The sequence below is a fragment of the Aotus nancymaae genome, unplaced genomic scaffold (genome assembly GCF_030222135.1).
Source record: "Aotus nancymaae isolate 86718 unplaced genomic scaffold, 86718_ANA_hifiasm-v0.15.2.pri h1tg000108l, whole genome shotgun sequence".
Taxonomy (NCBI): Eukaryota; Metazoa; Chordata; class Mammalia; order Primates; family Aotidae; genus Aotus; species Aotus nancymaae.
This window is the reverse complement of record NW_026988523.1, coordinates 18,397,968-18,417,091: the sequence shown is the minus strand read 5'-3', so window position 1 is coordinate 18,417,091 and position 19,124 is coordinate 18,397,968. Positions and strand designations below refer to the sequence as shown.

Here is a 19,124-nt window from a genome sequence, read left to right as displayed (position 1 = left end):
TATAAATAGTACCTATTAAAGGATCTACTATATATTACTTAACACTGATAAATAATATTTTGATTATGGCTAAATTATTTAAAATACTCACAGATGTTAAGAAAAAAATATTAACTTTAAAATGTTAACAAGGTTTACTCATTCTGGCAGAAGTTCACTGGGAATTAATTTTTTTAAAAATCCTCCCTGAAATTGTTAAGTGTTGACAAATTTGCCATTACAAAGTGTTCAAAAACATTTTTTTAGAGCTGAGCATTGTGGTTCACACCCTGGCTTTGGGAAGCCAAAGATGGTGGATCACTTGAGTTCAGGAGTTTGAGACCAGCCTGGGCAACATGGAAAAGCCCTGTCTCTTAAAACAAATACAAAAACTTAGCCAGGCATCATAGCATGCATCTGCAGGTCCACCTACTGGGGAGGCAGAGGTAGGAAGACTGCTTGAGCCCAAGAGGCTGAGGCTGTAGTGAGTCATGATTGTGCCACTGCACTCTTGCCTGCGCAACAGAGCGAGACCCTGTCTCAAAAAAGAAAAAAAATTTCTGAGTAGCAACTGAAAAATTTTCAGTCAATAATAAAAGTAAAAGATGATACACTGTTTGAAAACATAGGTAGCTATAAAGATGACACATCTGCTATATCTTGATATCAGCTGAAGTTATGCAAAAAAAGTACTTATTTTAATACTCATAACTTTTTCTTCTGGAATTTCATTCAAAAGGAGATCCTCAAATAGTATTTCACAACGATCAGCAACTGTGTTCATTATATCCCTCTTTACTGCCTACAGGGAAAAACACACAAAAACACAGTAAGAAATAAAATACTTTATATTTATATTATTTAACTAAAAAAAAAAAAATTTGCTTTCCAGTACAATCATGTCCACTAAATAACTGATAGAGCATTCAATTTTTTATTTCCACTTATTTAGCACACTTAACAAATTTATAGTTTAATGACAAATTTGCCTAGACCATATCTAAATAATTAAAACCAAATAAATAAAATTTCACATCTAAAAAAATAAATCCAGTGTTCCAAATCAGATACTAACATGTACAACTGTGGAACACTTACTAAACTTGTATAGTCACCATTTTTAAAAAGGCACAAAATAGATACATATGAAAATCTTGACACCAATTATATGGTACATTTGGACTACACAATAGATTATGCCGTTATCAGTTAAAATTTAATTAATAACTATAAAATATAAGATTGAAAAAAGGTAAAATTTTAGTTTTTTTTAATAGTTAACAGAGTTTCACATACTAGTCATTCCTTTTTGTACCTGCACAGCCTCTTTAACTTTGGGTTTACTGTTGTGGATATAAGCTCTGCATTTCACAGCACCTTTAAGGTTTACAGAACCGCTACATATCTGGACTGTGGCTGTGGATCTGTGGTCTGAATTCAGGAGCTGAAAGACAAAATCTGTTTAAGTTCTAATAACCAACGATGATTAACTACAGGAAATGTTTAAACATTATATTAGCAGTTATATGAAGAGAGAAGAAAGTTTTGACTGAGCCAAACATTTAAAATTATTCTCCTTAAATTAAAGGCGTTCATATTTGTTTTTATACGTTATATATTATTTTCCAGGTATTTTGAATGTATACTGAAATGAAACATAACTACATCTAAACTTTTCTAACATAACCATCTAAAATGGTTCAATATTCACTCAATATATTCCTAAAAATATATTATGTGCAAATTACTCACATCAGTACTGCAACGATTAAAAGATGTATAAAGAAGACATGATACAGTAGATGTAAGGTGTGCAATGCAAATCAACTACAAAAATAACAAATACAAAGTGAGACGTGATAACTACGGTAAAGCTATAAGCAATGCACAGACATATATATTCACACACTTTCAACCGAAAACTTTCAGACTAAAATTAATGGTATGCTCCAGAGCAAAACTGAAACAAGAGAACTGTGCCTCTATCAGAAAATGACATCAGTGGTCGTAAGCAGTCACTTTCATCTCACAGTCCTTAGATGCAATTCCTCTTTAGTCTAAGGAATGCCAGCACTCGTGTTTGGTTTTCAGGTGTTTAACATACATTTTCAACCTCATCATCTTAATAAATGCCAAAACAAGGAAAGTATCAAAATATTTAAAGTATTATACAGGTTGAGAATCCCTAATCTGAAAATCCTGAATACTCCAAGATTCCAAACTTATTGAGCACCAATGTCATGCCCAAAGGAATGCTAATTAAAGCATATAAGATTTTAGATTTTTGGATTAGAGATGCTCAACCAGTATGTATTCTGCAAATATTACAAAAGCTAAAAAATCCCAAACCCAAAACACTTCTGGTCCTAAGCATTTCAAATAAGGTACACTCAATCTGTAATAGAGGCCTATAATCACAATGGAAACAAAAATCATGATTAAAAAAATGGACATGATAAGGAAGTAATTTATGTTCTAAGAACACAGAGTATAAGTCGTTAAACAACAAAGTCAATTCTGAAGAACAAAAATCGAATCACACAACTTGTGAAAAGTGCGTTGGGCCCATGTGCTTATGCAATCAGGAATAAATGCAGAAAAATAATGAAGGAAGAGTAGAATATCTGAATATGTAGCTACTGAAAGAGCATTATTTGATGTCTAGTGTAATTCAGTCAATGTCTAAGGTAATGTAATTAGGCCAGACCTAAATCTAGGTGTTGTTAAACAATTTAAACTTTAACATGGTCAAGGACTTGTTGATAAAAAATTTATCACCGATCACACAACTCCAAAAGTCCTCCATTCAAAAAATGGCTATCATCAAATCAAGCAGCACTGTGATGATGCTGATATGATCTCTGGAATAAGCTTCCATTTGACACATGTAGAGTTCATCGATATATCAATACGGTACGGTTGGACGAGGAGTAACAGGCTTCCCCTATCTACTCTATAAATTTTTATTGTAGACAAAACTACTCTATTTTTAAAAAGAATGCCCTATTTTATATATTTGACATATAATTTATATTTTTTTAACATATAATGCATCTATATATTATTACATGTAAATATGTGTATATATACATATATCTCTATATATTAGGGCACTGTTTTCCAAAATAGACTAGACTATTAAAGACTATACACACACATATCAAAGAAAGGAAGGTTTTTTTGGTTGGTTGGTTGGTTGGTTTTGTTTTGTTTTGTTTGAGGCAGGGTCTCATTCGGTCGTCCAGGCTACAGTGCAGTGGTGCTATCATGGCTCACTACAGCTTCGACCTTCCAGCCTCAATTGATCCTCCCACCTTCGCCTCCTGAGTAGGTGGGACTACAGGTGCACACCATCACATCCAGCTAATTTTTGTAGAGACAGGGTTTCATTTGTTGCTCAGACTCATCTTGAACTCCTGGGCTCAAGCGATCAGCCTGCCTGGGCCTCCCAAAGTCCTGGGATTACACCATGCTCAGTCAGGAAAAGTTTTAAGGAATATAAAGTCTGACTCATTCCTTTTTGGTAGAAATGTAAACCAGTTGGGGTCTACAAATGTAAACTCTTTTTGGTTACCTGGACTTAGGAATAATCTGGCTGACAAACAGCCTTTAGGAAACTAACTGGTTCACAGGTGAAGGAACTTCTATAAGGATGACATGGTATTTGAAAAAGAGAAGATCCCCATTTCTGTGGTAACCAAATGAAATCTTACACAAGTAGTGGCATTTGGGCTAGGTCTTAATGTACAGATAGGATTTTGACAGTTTGGGTGATGGAGAAAAGAGCAAAGACATGAAACATGTTCAGGAAGACAGAGTTTTAAAGGCACAGCAAGAATACATCTAGAAAATAAGAATAAAAAGGTATGCTGGGGCTATAAAGAACCCTGAGTTGGAGGTCTATAACTAGACAGTACAGAACAATTAAGAAACTCTGAGCAAGGAGAATAGTACAATCAGTGTCTGGTTGTTGGACAAACTCAATAAACACCTCTTGAAAAAAATTAGTAAGTGAATGAATGTAAACTATGATTCAGAAATGATAACCTGAATGTATAAACAGGATAGAATAGATAAATGGAAAGTATTTCAAAAGACATACCAACAAAGCTAGAAGGTTTTAGAGAAACAATCACTTTGGACAAGAATGCATAGATGAACAGAGAACAGTTAACAGTTAATTGTGCTAATTTAGGTAAAATAATACTGTTGTAAGGCTAATGACAGTAGGACTGTATGGAAAACAAAAGATAAGCTTAACATGACAAATAAAAAAATCAATAAGACTTAACAGGAAGAAAAGTGGCAGTAAGTACTATTTATTATATATTAGTCACTTCAAAATTTCCAGTTAGGTGATTGGTGAATAATCAATATTAGACAAAATATATTAGACAAAAATATATTAGACTATATAATATTACTATGACAAATTATTTCATGATATTATCTTCCATTCATCTCTCCATATTCCCACACTCTATATATATCTCCCAACTACAATTTTATACTATTAATAAAATAATCTTAACTAAATTGTTTAATAAACCAAGAAGTAAGCCTAACTAATGAAGAGCATGTAAGTAGAGGAATAGCCAGTCTTAAAACAAAGGACACTTCTAAAATCAAGACAAGTAGAAAATCAGACTAAAATACCTCGAAGGTATTAAAAAATCTGAGAACTCATGTTGAGTGGCATAGCCCGATGACAATTTACTAATGTTCTATTTTTTTTTTGAGATGGAGTCTTGCTCTGTTGCCAGGCTGGAGTATAGTGGCGTGATCTCAGCTCACTGCAACCTGCATCTCCCAGGTTCAAGCGATTCCTCTGCCTCAGCCTCCCGAATGTGTGGGACTACATGTGTGAGCCACCATGCTCAGCTAATTTTTTGTAGTTTTAGTAGAGATAGGGTTTCACCATGTTGGCCAGGATGGTCTCAATCATACTGACCTCGTGATCCACCTACTTCAGCCTCCCAAAGTGCTGGGATTACAGGCGTAAGCCACCGTGCCTGGCTGCAATATACTAACACTCTACTGTTAAACACAAAAAAGAAGAAACTAAAATATCCTCAAATGCCAAATTGCTTTTAATTCTATTCTATTCAGTTCAAAAAAATCCAAGTCTTGAAGTATTTCTGTTTCAAAATCCAGTATAATATTGAAATGAAGTTTCCTACAAACAGGCATGTGCTATTTTATAATGTGCTATTTTATACCCTGTCTGTTCTTTAGGATAATTTCAAGTAGGATTAAAATCAAAGGCCTGTATATTTTTAGGAGTAATTCGTGGCTTTAACTTTTTATTCCTCAAGATATCCAACTTTTAAATTTTCAAAAAGATGTGTAAATTAAAGCAACCATACAGAAATATAAAACTTGCTAATTAATACTTGGTGATTTTTATCAAATTAGGAGGTATAAAACTAATAAATCTACTCAAATTAAGCATGTGACCACTCTTTGCACCCCTGTGCACACATCTTTTACTTTCAATTTGTTAAAATTTCAACTTTAAAAGCTACAACCCAAAATATTTACAAACATGCATACATATACATGTATGTATGTATATGTACATGTTTTTTTAAAACTATTTACTTGACGTTAAAATTTTAACGTACTTGAGGCAAAAAACCCAAACAAGTTTTATTAAAATGACATTTCTTGGGAATAACCTTCCTATATCTAGATATTTTATACAATCTCTTATAGAATAAGAATAAAATTCTTACTGAATAAGAATAAAATAAAAGAATAAAATTCTTTTATTCTCTAATGAGAAACATAAAAACAGAAACAGTTTCATTACGGTCATTTTAATAATTATTTAAGTGGTATTATAAAATATTTACCAACGGTGTTAGCACTCTGACATCAAAAGAATGACCAGTCGCTTGAGTATTTCCTCTGGAATACTTTTTCTGAAAAAACACAAAAGTTAAAAAGTCAAACTGTTAAGACTATGTAACATAAAACACAACTTAGAAACTATTGCATATATACTAAGGAAGTTAGAAAAAAATGTCTTTTAATTATTTTAATTTAGCTTTTTATGTAGATATTACTTTATGTATTCTGTATCAATCAATGTGCACTCTTTAAAACAATTAATTCTGTACTTTTATTCCTCTAAAGCAACCACTGGCAAACCATTGCCTGTGGGCAAATATCCGCACTGCCACCTGTCCTTGTAAATAAAGTTTTACTGGTATGCAACCAGGATCATTCACTTACGTATCTCCTGTAGTTTCTTTCATGCTACACAGTAGAGATAAAAATACAGCCTGTGAAATCTATATACGTAGTATTTTTCTCTTCACATAAAGTTTGCTTATCCCTGCTCTAATAAGGGAGAGATCACAAAAGTTCCTCTTCCTTCAGGTCAAAGCTATTTTAGAAGCCTCTATAGACCTCTCTTATAAAATGGCCATAGCTTTTGAACTGCCATCAGGGCAGAACAACGTGTGGCCTTTGGTTGCAAGTGGGCAGTTTGCAATTTGAAAATTAGAATGGAAATCAGATGACACTCCCGTAAAGTTTCAGGATTCCAATTGTCATTCTTTGTTCTTGGACTTATTTATTTTTTAACTTTTAAGTTCATGAGTACATGTGCAGGTTTGCTACATAGGTGAACTTGTGCCATGGGGGTCTGATGTACAGATTATTTCATTACCCAGGTATTAAACCTAGTACCCATTAGTTGTTTTTCCTGATCCTCTCCCTCTCCCACCTACTACCTTCCGACAGGCTCCAGTGTGTGTTGTCCCCTCTATGTGTCCATGTGTTTTCATCATTTAGCTCTCACTTACAAGTCAAAATGCATGGTATTTAGTTTTCTGTTCCTGTGTTAGTTTTCTTTTCTTTTCTTTTTTTTTTTTTTTTGAGATAGAGTCTCACTCTGTTGCCCAAGGCTGGCGTGCAGTGGCATGATCTTGGCTCAATGCAACCTCCACCTCCCAGGTTCAAGCGATTCTTCTGGCTCAGCCTCCAAGTAGCTGCGATTACAGGCAACTGCCACCAAATCCAGCTAACTTTTGTATTTTTAGTAAAGACAGGGTTTCACCATGTTGACCAGGCTGGTCTCAAACTCCTGACCTCAAGTGATTCGCACACCTTAGCCCCTCAAAGTGCTGTGATTACAGGTGTGAGATACCATGGTTGGCCCCATGAATTAGTTTTCTAAGGATAATGGCCTCCAGCTCCATCCATGTACCTGCAAAGGATATAATCTCATTCTTTTTCATGGCTGTATAGTATTCCACGGTGTATATGTACCACATTTTCATTATCGAGTCTATCATTGATGGGCATTTAGGCTGATTCCATGTCTTTGCTATTGTGAACAGTGCCACAATGAACATAATACATGTCTTTACAATAAAACAATTTATATTCCTTTGGGTATACACCCAAGAATGGGACTGCTGGGTCAAATGGTATCTCTGTTTTTAGGTCTTTGAGGATTCACTGCCTTTCACAACGGCTGAATTTATTTACACTCCCACCAACAGTGTGTAAGCATTCCCTTTTCCCTGTAGCCTTGCCAGCATCTGTTATTTTTTGACTTTTTAGTATCAGCCAATCTGACTGGTATGAGATAGTATCTCATGGTGGTTTTCATTTGCATTTATGTAATGATGAGTAATGCTGAGCTTTTTTTCATGATTCTTGGCTGCACGCATGTCTTTTTTTGAAGAGTGTCTGTTCATATCCCCTGTCTACTTTTTAATAGGGTTGTTTCTCTAAGAAAAACATTTGCCCTTTAAAAGAAATTAGAAATGAGTAGATGAAATCAGTTTTCTTATAGGCAAGGACTAAAGATTAATCATCTTTTATTAACAATTTCATAAGATGATTTTCTCTTATCTCACCTGTCCTTCTAATAGGTCACAATCTTCATCTTTAACTTGTCCATTAATCAAATAAACACCATTTTCTATTTGCTTGGCCCAGCGTGTAAGTCCATTCTTAACAGAAACACAACATGGAAATCTTTCAGATATAATGTCATCTCAATTAAACTTCTTAAACTCTACTTTTTTCCACTTAACAAACTGAAATATTAAAATCCCTAAGTCTCATTAATACAGCATTTAAATCTAGTTTCACAAATTAAAAAAAAAAGTATACCCTCCAATTCTTGGTACCTTATGATATTTAATAATATAGTTTTTTTGTGATCTTTATCCCAGTATAACATTTATGTCACAGACTTGGGAGTTTAAGTACATGACCAATCAAATAAAATTTAATGCCCATTACCTTAAAAAAAAAAAAAAGTGAGAAAAAAGCCTCAAATAATATAAAAGTACAAATAATTTTTAAAAAGCTCTATTTCACATCTTCAATGTGAAAAATGAAGAAAAATAAGATAAAAATTTAAAAATGGTATAGAAATACCAGAAAGAACTGGAAAAAGGAAGACAAAAAAAGTGAGTACCAAGAGAAAGCTAAACGTCCAAACAGTATAGCTTCTCACATTAATTACATTTTACATATGTTAATTAATGAATATTTATTATGTGCCTAAGAGGCACACAATGAATACCGGTGTATTTAGTTTAATGACAAAATAGGCACATAATAATATTTAATAGGCACGTAATAAATACTAGTGTATTTAGTTTAATAACTAAATTTATTTATTAATAAACTAAAGCACTCTAGCCTGGGCAACAGAATGAGACCCTGTCACACACAAGAAAGTTTTCCTTACCTGTAATAAAATTAATCATATTTCAAACCATAATAACTAAATTTAGTTATTAAACTAAATACACTAGCATTATGACATTGTTCCATTTCTAACGATTTCTAAGTTGGCTGGAGTAATAAGTTACTTACTCATATAACAACATTATTATAAACAGAATATAATTTGTGAAGATGGTAAAATGAATGACACATGAAAGAATAAAAGCAGATTGTTCACTAGCAATCACTGAAGAAAATTCATTTTACCCTGATACCTTTGTATTTTTCTCCAGAGTATAGCTGACAGAAGTAGCAGAAAGTGGGATGTGAATATTAATGTGAACTGTACACTCTAAAGAAAGCCATGAAGATGACAATCCATTTTGATACTTCCAATCTGCCGGTCTTGCTGAACTCTAGCAGTGGAGAAGGGAGAAAAATAACTATGATGTGGTCTAGGTAAAATACATGGATCAACAAAACATCATTAAGTATACAACCTAAGTAGCTCATATAAGCGGATATCTAACATATATGGCTAAACGCTTGATCAAAAGATTATAGGTTGAACTAAATACAAAATAAAGCACATGTTAAGTTCAGTACTCTTTAAATACATTCTTGGCAACACTTCTCCTCACAATGGTAAGCAGAAAAAGAATCAGAAATGTCCATATTTAGAATTCTGAAAGGTCTTTTGATCCTCCAGCTTCAACAGTATCAATACTGAAGATTCTGATGTGAAGCAAATAATCACTGAGCAACTCCTAGGTGACAGGCATTCTCCTTTCTGTCCCATCCTTGCTAATAACACTGCAAAGTTACTTTTTCACAAAGCTTTTAGAAGCGTTAGCAAAATGCTAGTCTGGGTTTTGCTGAATACATGTAGCTTGCTTAGTAGGCATTGCAGCTACTAAAAATCTTCAGTCACTTCTACTACCAGCCTCTCAAACATAAAACTAAACACACAAACAAGGTAGGAGGGTATTAATAAAGATATTTTAACAATTTTTTAAAAAGTTGGCTGGGCACATGGCTCAAGCCTGTAATCCCAGCACTCTGTGAGGCCAAGGCAGGCAGAGCACTTAAGCCCAGAAGTTAAAGACAAGCATGAGTAACATGGTGAAATCCTGTTTCTACCAAAAACAAAATAAAAATAATTAGCTAGGTGCAGTGGTGCACATCCGCAGTCTCAGCTGCTCAGGAGGCTGAGGTGGGAGGATCCCTTGAGCCCAAGAAGTGGAAGCTGTAGTGAGCCGTGACCGCATCACTGCACTCTAGCCTGGGCAACACAGAGAGACCCTGTCACACACAAAAAAGTTGTCCTTACCTGTAATACAATTAATCATATTCCAAACTACAAAAATTACACTTGGTTATACACATCAATAGGAAGTGATGGCAATGGAAATTATTAAAACTAAATATAAAGCTGAATTTTGATTGAAAATACTTTGCAACACAGAAAAATCTTTAAAGAGTAAATTTCTTACCTTTGGATCATGGATATCATAACTTCGACAAAATATTCTTTACTAATTAAGGACGAAATAACCAAAAAAGGCATTATTGATAACTAAAAGAAGATAAACCATCAAAAAATAAACTAAAAAATGCATGTATCCAAAAGTCCTTACAAAATCCTAACACTTCATATAAAGATAGGCATATATATGCATATATGTATGTGTATACATACACTCATACATATAAATTGCTGTCACTATAGTACTTGCAGTGCTTGAAAATCATTTCCTACCTTTTAGAAATCCTGCTAATTGCAATGAATAGAATGAAAGCATCTGAAAAATTCTGCTCAAATACACTCTCTCCATAACAAAAAGTAGCACTGTTTTATATGAGGTCAAGCCTGAGACTATTTATTGGATTAAAGGGCTTGTATATGAAACTTTGTAGTTAAATACTAAAGATGTGGGGCAGGGAGGGGGGCGCCCTGCTTCTGCTGGAATGGTCACTTTTAAAATTCTGTCTTTGGAAGTTCATGGATTGTGTCATTCCTTTGGTGAGGCTGATCCTTGCTTGGGAGGTACCCTTGCCCTGGCAAAGTGCAGACAAGAGAAGGTAAGCAGGCCCTGCAACTGGCTTTTAGTGTCATTTCATCTTGGCCAAGGACCTAAGAATTTCTTGGATGTCCTATACCGTCCAGCTCTGTGACCTGTGCTTTGAATTGTACATCATTATCTATAGAAATTGGAAGTGAAAACTTTACCATAACAAAAACATTACTTTACCTAAGCCATCAGTTAGGCATTGATCTCTCTAGGGAACCTACTGTGCTTGGATGTACAGGGGCAGATAGCTGGTAAAAAAATTCGGAATCCTGAGCCTTTAATATTTCAGATCTCAAACTTTTCATGACCTGACCCTGGGACATGATTAACAACAATTATGGCTATTATTATTATTGGTAGCTCTAATTCCATGTTATTTACAGAAAAATTTTACAAAACTATGCCTATTTTTTAAATGATAATTTAAATAAATAGTGAAAAAACCTTGCAGGAACACTATTTTGGTACTTTGTACTTTTAAACCATAAACAACTGAATAAAAGATACTTTTTTGTAGAAGCACAAATGTGAAGTGTCACTCGTTCTGAGACCTCCTCCTCTGTGAAATTCCACAATCTCTTTCTATTTATAGACTTTTCCACAGCAAACATTAGCTGAAAAAGAGAAAAACACACATCAATTGAATACAAAATGAAAAAAAAAAAAGTGAGTATTGAAATAGGTAATTATAATGTCCCCAACTCTCATCTAGATTTAAAATTTCATAGCTGGGACTACAGGCATGTGCCACCACTAATTTTTCTTTTCTTCAAATTAAAGACTGGAGCTAATTATTAACCTTTTTGAATTCCCTTTTTTAGGAATTTATAAAAAATTGGGTTTAAATAGAAAAATGTAATTCACTGTCATTAGTGACTAACTGTACATGAAAAATTAATTTGGAGCAAGCAGACTTTACATAAACTATAGAATAGAGATTTTATTTTAATTAAAATGAGAAATGACAAGTGATTTTAATGAAAGAAATCGAGCATGTAGCCCATTTAGCATTTCTTATTTAAATATCACAAAAGACTTAAGGCAATATATAAAGACAGATAAAATATAGAAATAACATATATTAAAAGTTAAAAAAGTAGAACAGTGACATAAATTTGTGTCAGAAATGAGAACTGTAAAAATGCATATAAAAATGCATATAAGGGGAGGTAATACATTTGGCTCTAAGCTTTCTAATAATAATATGCAGAGATGAATCTAACCTGTAACCTAATTTGCATGGTCTGTAAACTGAAAAAAACAATAATCAGAAGAGGCACAACTTTCCTCATAATACAAAAAGAAATTTCTTCCAGAAACACAATATTAATGTACTATAATGAATAAAGTTCTTCACAATAATGGGTGACACTGACAAGTTTTATAAGGCTGATTCTTATAGTGTTTGCCAATGTAAGCCAATGGAAACAGATAACTGAAACTCAGTAATTTCAGAGATAAAGCATTTCTAAAGTTTTATATGCTTCTTAGGAACAAAAGATATAAAAGCAAAAGGAAAGTGGACCTGGCTATATCTCTCTAGCACCGGGCCCACATTCACCCAACTCAAGTCAGCACCAGCCACAAAAGGGTGCACAATCAATGCTACTAATATTAAATATGCATAGGTTTAGGTTAAAGTTCAAAATGCCAAAAGGAATGAACAATTGTGAAAGAGGTAAATTTATTTAAGATGGAAAAATTGGCAAAGGGCTAAACAATTTAATAGGGAGGAAAATATCTCCATTTTCTTCCCTTACTCCCTTAGGTGCAAACATCAAAGTCTTGAGACTGGGACATCTGACAGGAGAGGTTACAAGACTGAAAAAATCTATAACATCTGAAGTTCTCAACTGCACACTTTTCTTACCTAAAAAACGTTTTTTTCTGGGATACTTTGGGGTTTTATACTTCTCAAGATTATAAGGTCCTCTCTCTTGGGGTATGAAATACACTTCGAAAAGTTCACGTGGATCATGAATGCTAAAAGAGATGATAGCTGACTACACAGAGTTTACCTTAGGTTTGGGTTTAAGGGAAAACCGCTTGTGGACCTTGATATTTTAGATTATGTTACCCAAATCTCTAGTGCAGTAATTAAGCAAAAAACACAGGAAATTCCTGATAGATACTGTGTCCAGGAATAATCTGATTGTTTCTTTATGTTTTACTCTTAGGATCTTGGGAGAATTGAAAAGAAGGCAAAGAATTTCAGTACCTATTAATTTCGTGTAACGATCACTAGGTACTACATGGAAGGTGTGGCAGAATACTGCTATTGCAAAAGAAAAATGGTTAAAGCATTCTAACTTGTTTCCTAATCGTCAGAAATTATCTCTAAAATAAAGACTATTTTAAAATACGTAGTTTTGATTAAAAATATAAACATTTATTACACTCAAGATGTCCAAGCAATTGAGTGAAAAAAGCTCTTTCAATGTAACCCCAGCAAAAAGAATTATGGAAACTGGATCTTAATATGCTTAGAATTATTATATATACTCATAATCAATAAAAGTAACATATAACTCTAATTTTATCAAGAATTTTTTATATATCACACTTACTCTACGCAGGGCATTTTGAATATCATTTGCCAGTTCTAAAGTAGTAATAATAAATACTCCAAGAACTAAAAGTCCTCCTGGTAGCATTCTGGATACCTAAAAATAGAAATAAAGTATTAGCTAACAGAAGCATTTGGCATTATATGCAATCCTTTCTGTTTGAGAAACTAAGTGTCTTCTTAGAGTGTCCTTAGCTTTTCACCGTAAAACTACTTTATAAATAAAACTATCTGATAACATCCTTTAGCTACATCAATAAATAAACCCGTTTCTCAGGAAATCAAAGACTAAAATATTTTTTTCAACGGCCTCTCACCATCAGCTAAATGTCTCACCTCTACTGGATACTTCAAAGGCAGTTTGAGGAAGCTGCCTTCTCTAATCCTTTGATCTCTGAACCCCACAGGGCTTCGGTGTAGTGCTCCCATGGACTTTATCACATAGCCTTGTTACAATTATCTGTGAACCCTACCAATTGGTCAGGGAGCTCCTTAAGGAAACAACAAGTAATTCTACCTTTGTATCCCTATTTTTAGCAACATACTAGATCTGAAATTTGAACAGAGGGAGTCTGACTTGAAAATCCATTACTTTCTATTGCATAGATCTACCTCAAATTTTTAAACTCATTTATTGGCATTAGGCATTTATGTTATATCTAATTTTACCTTAAAATAATATTGATTAAAAATCCTAGTACATCTTTCTGCATTCACGGGATTATTTGTTTAGGACAAATCCCTTGAGGTGGACAACTAGGTTAAGAAGTTACACATACTTAGGTTTTTGATACATATTACCATGATATCTCCATATCTGTATTTCCCTTCACATGATTATGGCCAGTTCTTAATACCACATGGGTGTTTTTCTACCATCTATACTCAGAAATTAGAGTGCTTCAGTCAGCTTTCGTTTACTTAATGTATAAGCAATCAATCCAGAGTACAGTCTTAGAAAATTAGATACCATACTTTAATGCTTAATCTACTTGCATTATGTCTGCTGGTGGTTTCCTCTGATTTAATAAATTCTACTTACTATAGTAATACAATTCTAACAAAGTTTTCATATTTACCACAGGGAGCCTGCATATGTTTTCAAAATCACCAATGCAAAAAATTAACCATTTGTTAGGAGATGGTGGTGAAGGCAAGAAAGGGGAAAAAAAGTAAAATTAACCTTTTCTTTCTAGAGGTTAAAGCTTAAGCTAATTCACTATATAAATTGATTCACATTCTCTGTGTGTGTGTGTGTGTGTGTGTGTGTGTGTGTGATATATAATTTTATGAGAGACGAAAAGCAAAATTAGAGTAGAATGTTATTTACAAACCATTGGGAATTTAACTTTACAATACTTGATATTTTCTTTAGAAGACAGCTGCTATAGCTTGCAAGTTTGTCCCCTTAAACATCATGTTGAAATCTGAACCCAAGAGGGGCCTAATGCAAGGTGTCTGGGTCATGGAGCAGATCCCTCATTAATGGTTTGGTTCCATCCCCTCAGCAATTGATGAGTTCTTGCTGTATTTGTTCCCAGGAGAGCTGGTTGTTAAAAAAGCCTGGCACCTCGTACCACTTGTTTCCTCTCTGGTCATGTGATCTCTATACACCAGCTCCACTTTGCCTTCTGACATGAATAGAAGCAGCCTGAGGCTTTCACCAGATGTCCAATCTTGCACCCAGCAGACTCATGAGCCAAACAGGCCTTTCTTCTTTATAAATTACTCAGTCTTAGGTATTCCTTAATAGCAACACAAATGGACTAAAACAATAATAATTAAATATTTCTTGAATTTCTTTTTGTTTGTTTTTTTGAGACAGAGTCTCACTCTATCACCTAGGCCTGCCTCAGCCTCCCAGGTAGCTGGGATTATAGGCACCCGCCACCATACATGGCTAATGTTTTGCATTTTTAATAGAGACAGGGTTTCGCCTGTAGGCCAGGCTGGTCTCAAACTCCTGACCTCAGGTGATTCAACCGCCTTGGCCTCCCAAAGTGCTGGGATTACAGGTGGGATTTCTTTTTAACTATATACTGCCCCACAACTACAAACACAGACACAGAGATTTGTCCACGTATATATGTATACATACACAGAAACACGTTTGAGTTTAAAAGATTTAAAGTTGATTTGAAGGAAAAATTTCTTAAAAAAAAAAAATCCCTTTTCTTAAAAAAACAAAATGGGATACATGTGCAGAATGCACAAGTTTGTCACATGGGCATACATGTGCCATGATGGTTTGCTGCATCTATTAACTCATCCTCTAAGTTCCCTCCCCTCACACCCCACCCTGGAAAAGAAAATAATTCTATTTTTACCTTATTCTAACATTCTTTATTAGACAATATATAATTCATTCAATAAATACTTGTAAGTGAATTAATTTAGTCATTATTCCCACTCACCCATCCCAAATCTGTTTCTTCCTCAAGTAATGCCAACGCTATCCTCCTAGACACCCAGGCTAAAAATCTCAGTCATCTTTAGCTGCTTTCTCCCTATGTCTCTTCTCCTTACTCAGTCACTAAATCTTCTTGACTCTAGCTCTTTTTTGAAATAAAACTTAAAAAAAATAAGATAACCTGGTAAGCATGTTCGGCGGCCCATTCTTCATCCAAGTTATCCAACTTAGCTTTGGGATGTTTGAGGTTCTCACTTTGTTCCTCTTTGGGTGGCGTTCTAGTGGCAAGAATCACATAATCCTTTTGTGAAGAACACTTCAAAAACGAAATATAAAAGCTTGTTAGAGTGATACCTGACTACTCACTCTGATTAGAGCGATACCTGATTCCTTAGCTTTTATTACAAATATTACTCAGTTTGTGTATGTCATAAGTTAAATCATTAATACCCATATTATAGTGGAAACTGGAGGGAAGCTATTTTTCTAGGATGGCCTTACAACCTTTCCCTCACATGTTGTTTATCTTTTTTTTTTTTTTGAGATGAGGTTTCGCTCTTGTTGCCCAGGCTGGAGTGCAGTGATGTGATCTCGGCTCACCACAACCTCTGCCTTCCAGGTTCAAACGATTCTTCAGCCTCCCGAGTAGTTGGGATTACAGGCGCCTGCCACCACGCTCAGCTAATTTTTGTATTTTTAGTAGAAACAGCGTTCCTGACCTTGTGATCTGCTTGCCTCAGCCTCCCAAAGTGCTGGGATTATAGGGGTGAGCCACAGTGCCTGGACTTATCTTTTAACATATTTAATATCAGCTTCTTATTTATCTGTACAACCCAAATGTAAATCACAGAGTGGTCCCTAAAAATGGTTTACCGGATGAGTGAATGAATTATATTAACTAAAAAGCAATACGCTTACTCAGTTTTCTAATTATATTTGTTTCATAAATTATTCGAACACATTGGATGTTTAACAAACATAAAATATCAGTAAAATTAAATAACAAGTGACCTTTTATATCTTATTTTAACTGAAATGATGACAGTGGGGAACTTCCATATAAATTTCCACAGAATAACAAAAGGGATTTGGGACACAATTCAAAGTGATACCAGATTCTATGTTCTTCAAGGAGGTTTTTTGTTGTTTTTTGTTCTCTCTGTGTGTGTGTGTGTGTGTGTGTGTGTGTGTGTGTGTGTGTGTGATTTATTCAGAGACAGGGTCTTGCTCTAATGCCCAGGTGTGTGTGTGTATGTGTGCACGTGTGTGTTTATTTATTTAGAGCAGGGTCCTGCTCTAATGTGTGTGTGTGTGTGCGCGCGAGTGTAATGCCCAGGCTGGAGTGCAGTGGTGTGATCATAGCTCACTGCAACCTTGAACTCCTGGGCTCAAGCAAACCTCCCAAGTGGTCTCCTAAGTAGCTAGGACTACAGGCTCAAACAATCAGCCACAGCACCCGGCTAATTTTTTCTTTTTCTTTCTTTTTTTTTTAACTTTTTGTAGAGACAGGGTCTTGCTATGTTGCCCAGGCTAGTGTCAAACTCCCAGCCTCAAGCAATCCTCCCACCTTAGCCTCCCAAAGTGTTGAGATTACAGGCATGAGCCACCACACCCAATCTGTTCTTCAGTTGTAATCGTAGTTAAGTAGTAACCAAAGGTGGGAGATCTAAAAATAAATTCAGGGAACATTTAATAGCTCAGTTCACTAGAATGAAAGTTTCCTATAAAAAAGAGTGAAAATAAGGCTGATAATACAAGTTAGCATGGTATCCTCCTCACACATGACCTGAAACTCTGATCATTAGTATCATCTTGGGATAGAAAATAAAAGAAGACTAATTATTCCTACAAGTTATTTTCAGGAAGTTACATTCAAATAAACACAGGAAAAAAAGGTAGGCCTCGATTAAGAAGGCTCCCCTTTTTTTCATAAAATGTATAACTTTGAAAAGAGAAAGAAACTGACAGAGACCAGGAAACAGGTAAGCTTAAGTGGAAGGAGAGGAAAAAGCAATAAACTCTGGAAGAAAGGGGAGGAAAAAGAACACAGAATACTGAAAGGAATGAAAAGGCAGCATAAAGATAGATGGAAGGAAGATCCTAAATTATGAGACACTCATTTGTAAGATGGCAGTTTTTGCTGAGCTTTAGAAACAACCTTTACCCAGTTAAGACAAATTTAGAAGAGGGTCTTTCTCTTTTGACTTTTTATCTCTACTGATCATATCTTTCTCTAAGACCTTTCTTCCCTTAAATAGTTTAAACAAAGAGAAGGAAAAAAACTTAAATAGAAAACTTCTAACAAAAAGAGTTTAGCACATTACGTCCTAAGGAACCTGAATCAAAAAGACATTCACACTGTTCTCAAGAAAAGCAGTCTGGCTGTCTAATGAGAGGCCTCACAGGGTGGTACTACCTGGTTGAACCATGTATATTTGCCAACTGTCTTGCAAACTAAGAAATCTGATTTACAAAAATTCTGAAAATAAGTCTGTCTTTTCATGGCCAGACTGACATTAACTAAGTTCATTCAGAATGATGTAGGAAACTAAAATGCCATGAAGGCATCTGAACACATGAGTCCTCTGGACAGTGTTTTCTTTATAAGTAGATAAAATATGGGGCATCAAATTATAAAATAAAGTAGCTTGAGAATATGGATAAAATCAGAATAAGAAAAGTTAATTATGTAATTTGAAGATTTTAAGGCATCAGGTTAAGATATCTAGAAAGAAAATTGTCCTAATAAGAGGTTTAGTTTCTTTTCTTTTGCTTTGTACTGCTGACTAGTCCCTCCTGCTGATGAACAGGTTCTTCCTTCACTCATAATAAATCAGTGGCTGTTTATGCATTTTAAAATAAGTATCTGAATCTCTGTTCCATTTTGGCTTGATTTTTAAGACTTAGCTCTAAGAAGAAAATAGAATTTGCCTAAATTCCAAATTTTTCCCAATCCCTTTCCCTCCCTATTGATCCAACATTAAAAAAAAATCAATAAAATGAGTACTATAGCATATAACAAAAATATGACCACTGTTCCTGTAAGTCTGCGGTAAGACAAGACAAACTAGAATGGAAATAAAATTTTCAAAAGCTCCTTTTGTAAAGAATTAGACAACCAGAAATTAGGAAGATTAGAAGGGAGTACAAAACACTGAAAAGAAAACAAAGTGTAAATAATCTGGTCAAGGCCGGGCACGGTGGCTCAAGCCTGTAATCCCAGCACTTTGGGAGGCTGAGGCGGGTGGATCACGAGGTCAAGAGATCGAGACCATCCTGGTCAACATGGTGAAACCCCGTCTCTACTAATACAAAAAATTAGCTGGGCATGGTGGCTCATGCCTGTAATCCCAGCTACTCAGGAGGCTGAGACAGGAGAACTGCCTGAACCCAGGAGGCG

At 34.8% G+C, this 19,124-nt stretch overlaps 1 protein-coding gene across 6 annotated transcripts in view; it reads right to left on the bottom strand.

Annotated features, from left to right (window-relative positions):
* ODR4 (odr-4 GPCR localization factor homolog) overlaps positions 1-19,124 on the bottom strand; it is a 44,218-nt gene that overhangs the window by 21,276 nt on the left and 3,818 nt on the right. For 4 of the 6 annotated variants that reach the window (XR_010340421.1, XM_064370728.1, XM_064370726.1 and 1 more), the window contains exons 3-11: positions 15,906-16,040; positions 13,316-13,411; positions 11,256-11,362; positions 10,170-10,206; positions 8,952-9,092; positions 7,854-7,949; positions 5,835-5,903; positions 1,295-1,423; positions 685-781 (exon numbers count right to left, since the gene is read on the bottom strand). Coding sequence is in view for 5 of the 6 variants with exons in the window: in XM_064370728.1 (XP_064226798.1) it covers positions 685-781; positions 1,295-1,423; positions 5,835-5,903; positions 7,854-7,949; positions 8,952-9,092; positions 10,170-10,206; positions 11,256-11,362; positions 13,316-13,411; positions 15,906-16,040 (907 nt within the window). In the remaining variant the exon portion in view is untranslated. The remainder of the gene's footprint in view (positions 1-684; positions 782-1,294; positions 1,424-5,834; positions 5,904-7,853; positions 7,950-8,951; positions 9,093-10,169; positions 10,207-11,255; positions 11,363-13,315; positions 13,412-15,905; positions 16,041-19,124) is intronic. The other 2 variants (XM_064370729.1, XM_064370730.1) reach the window with 2 other exon arrangements.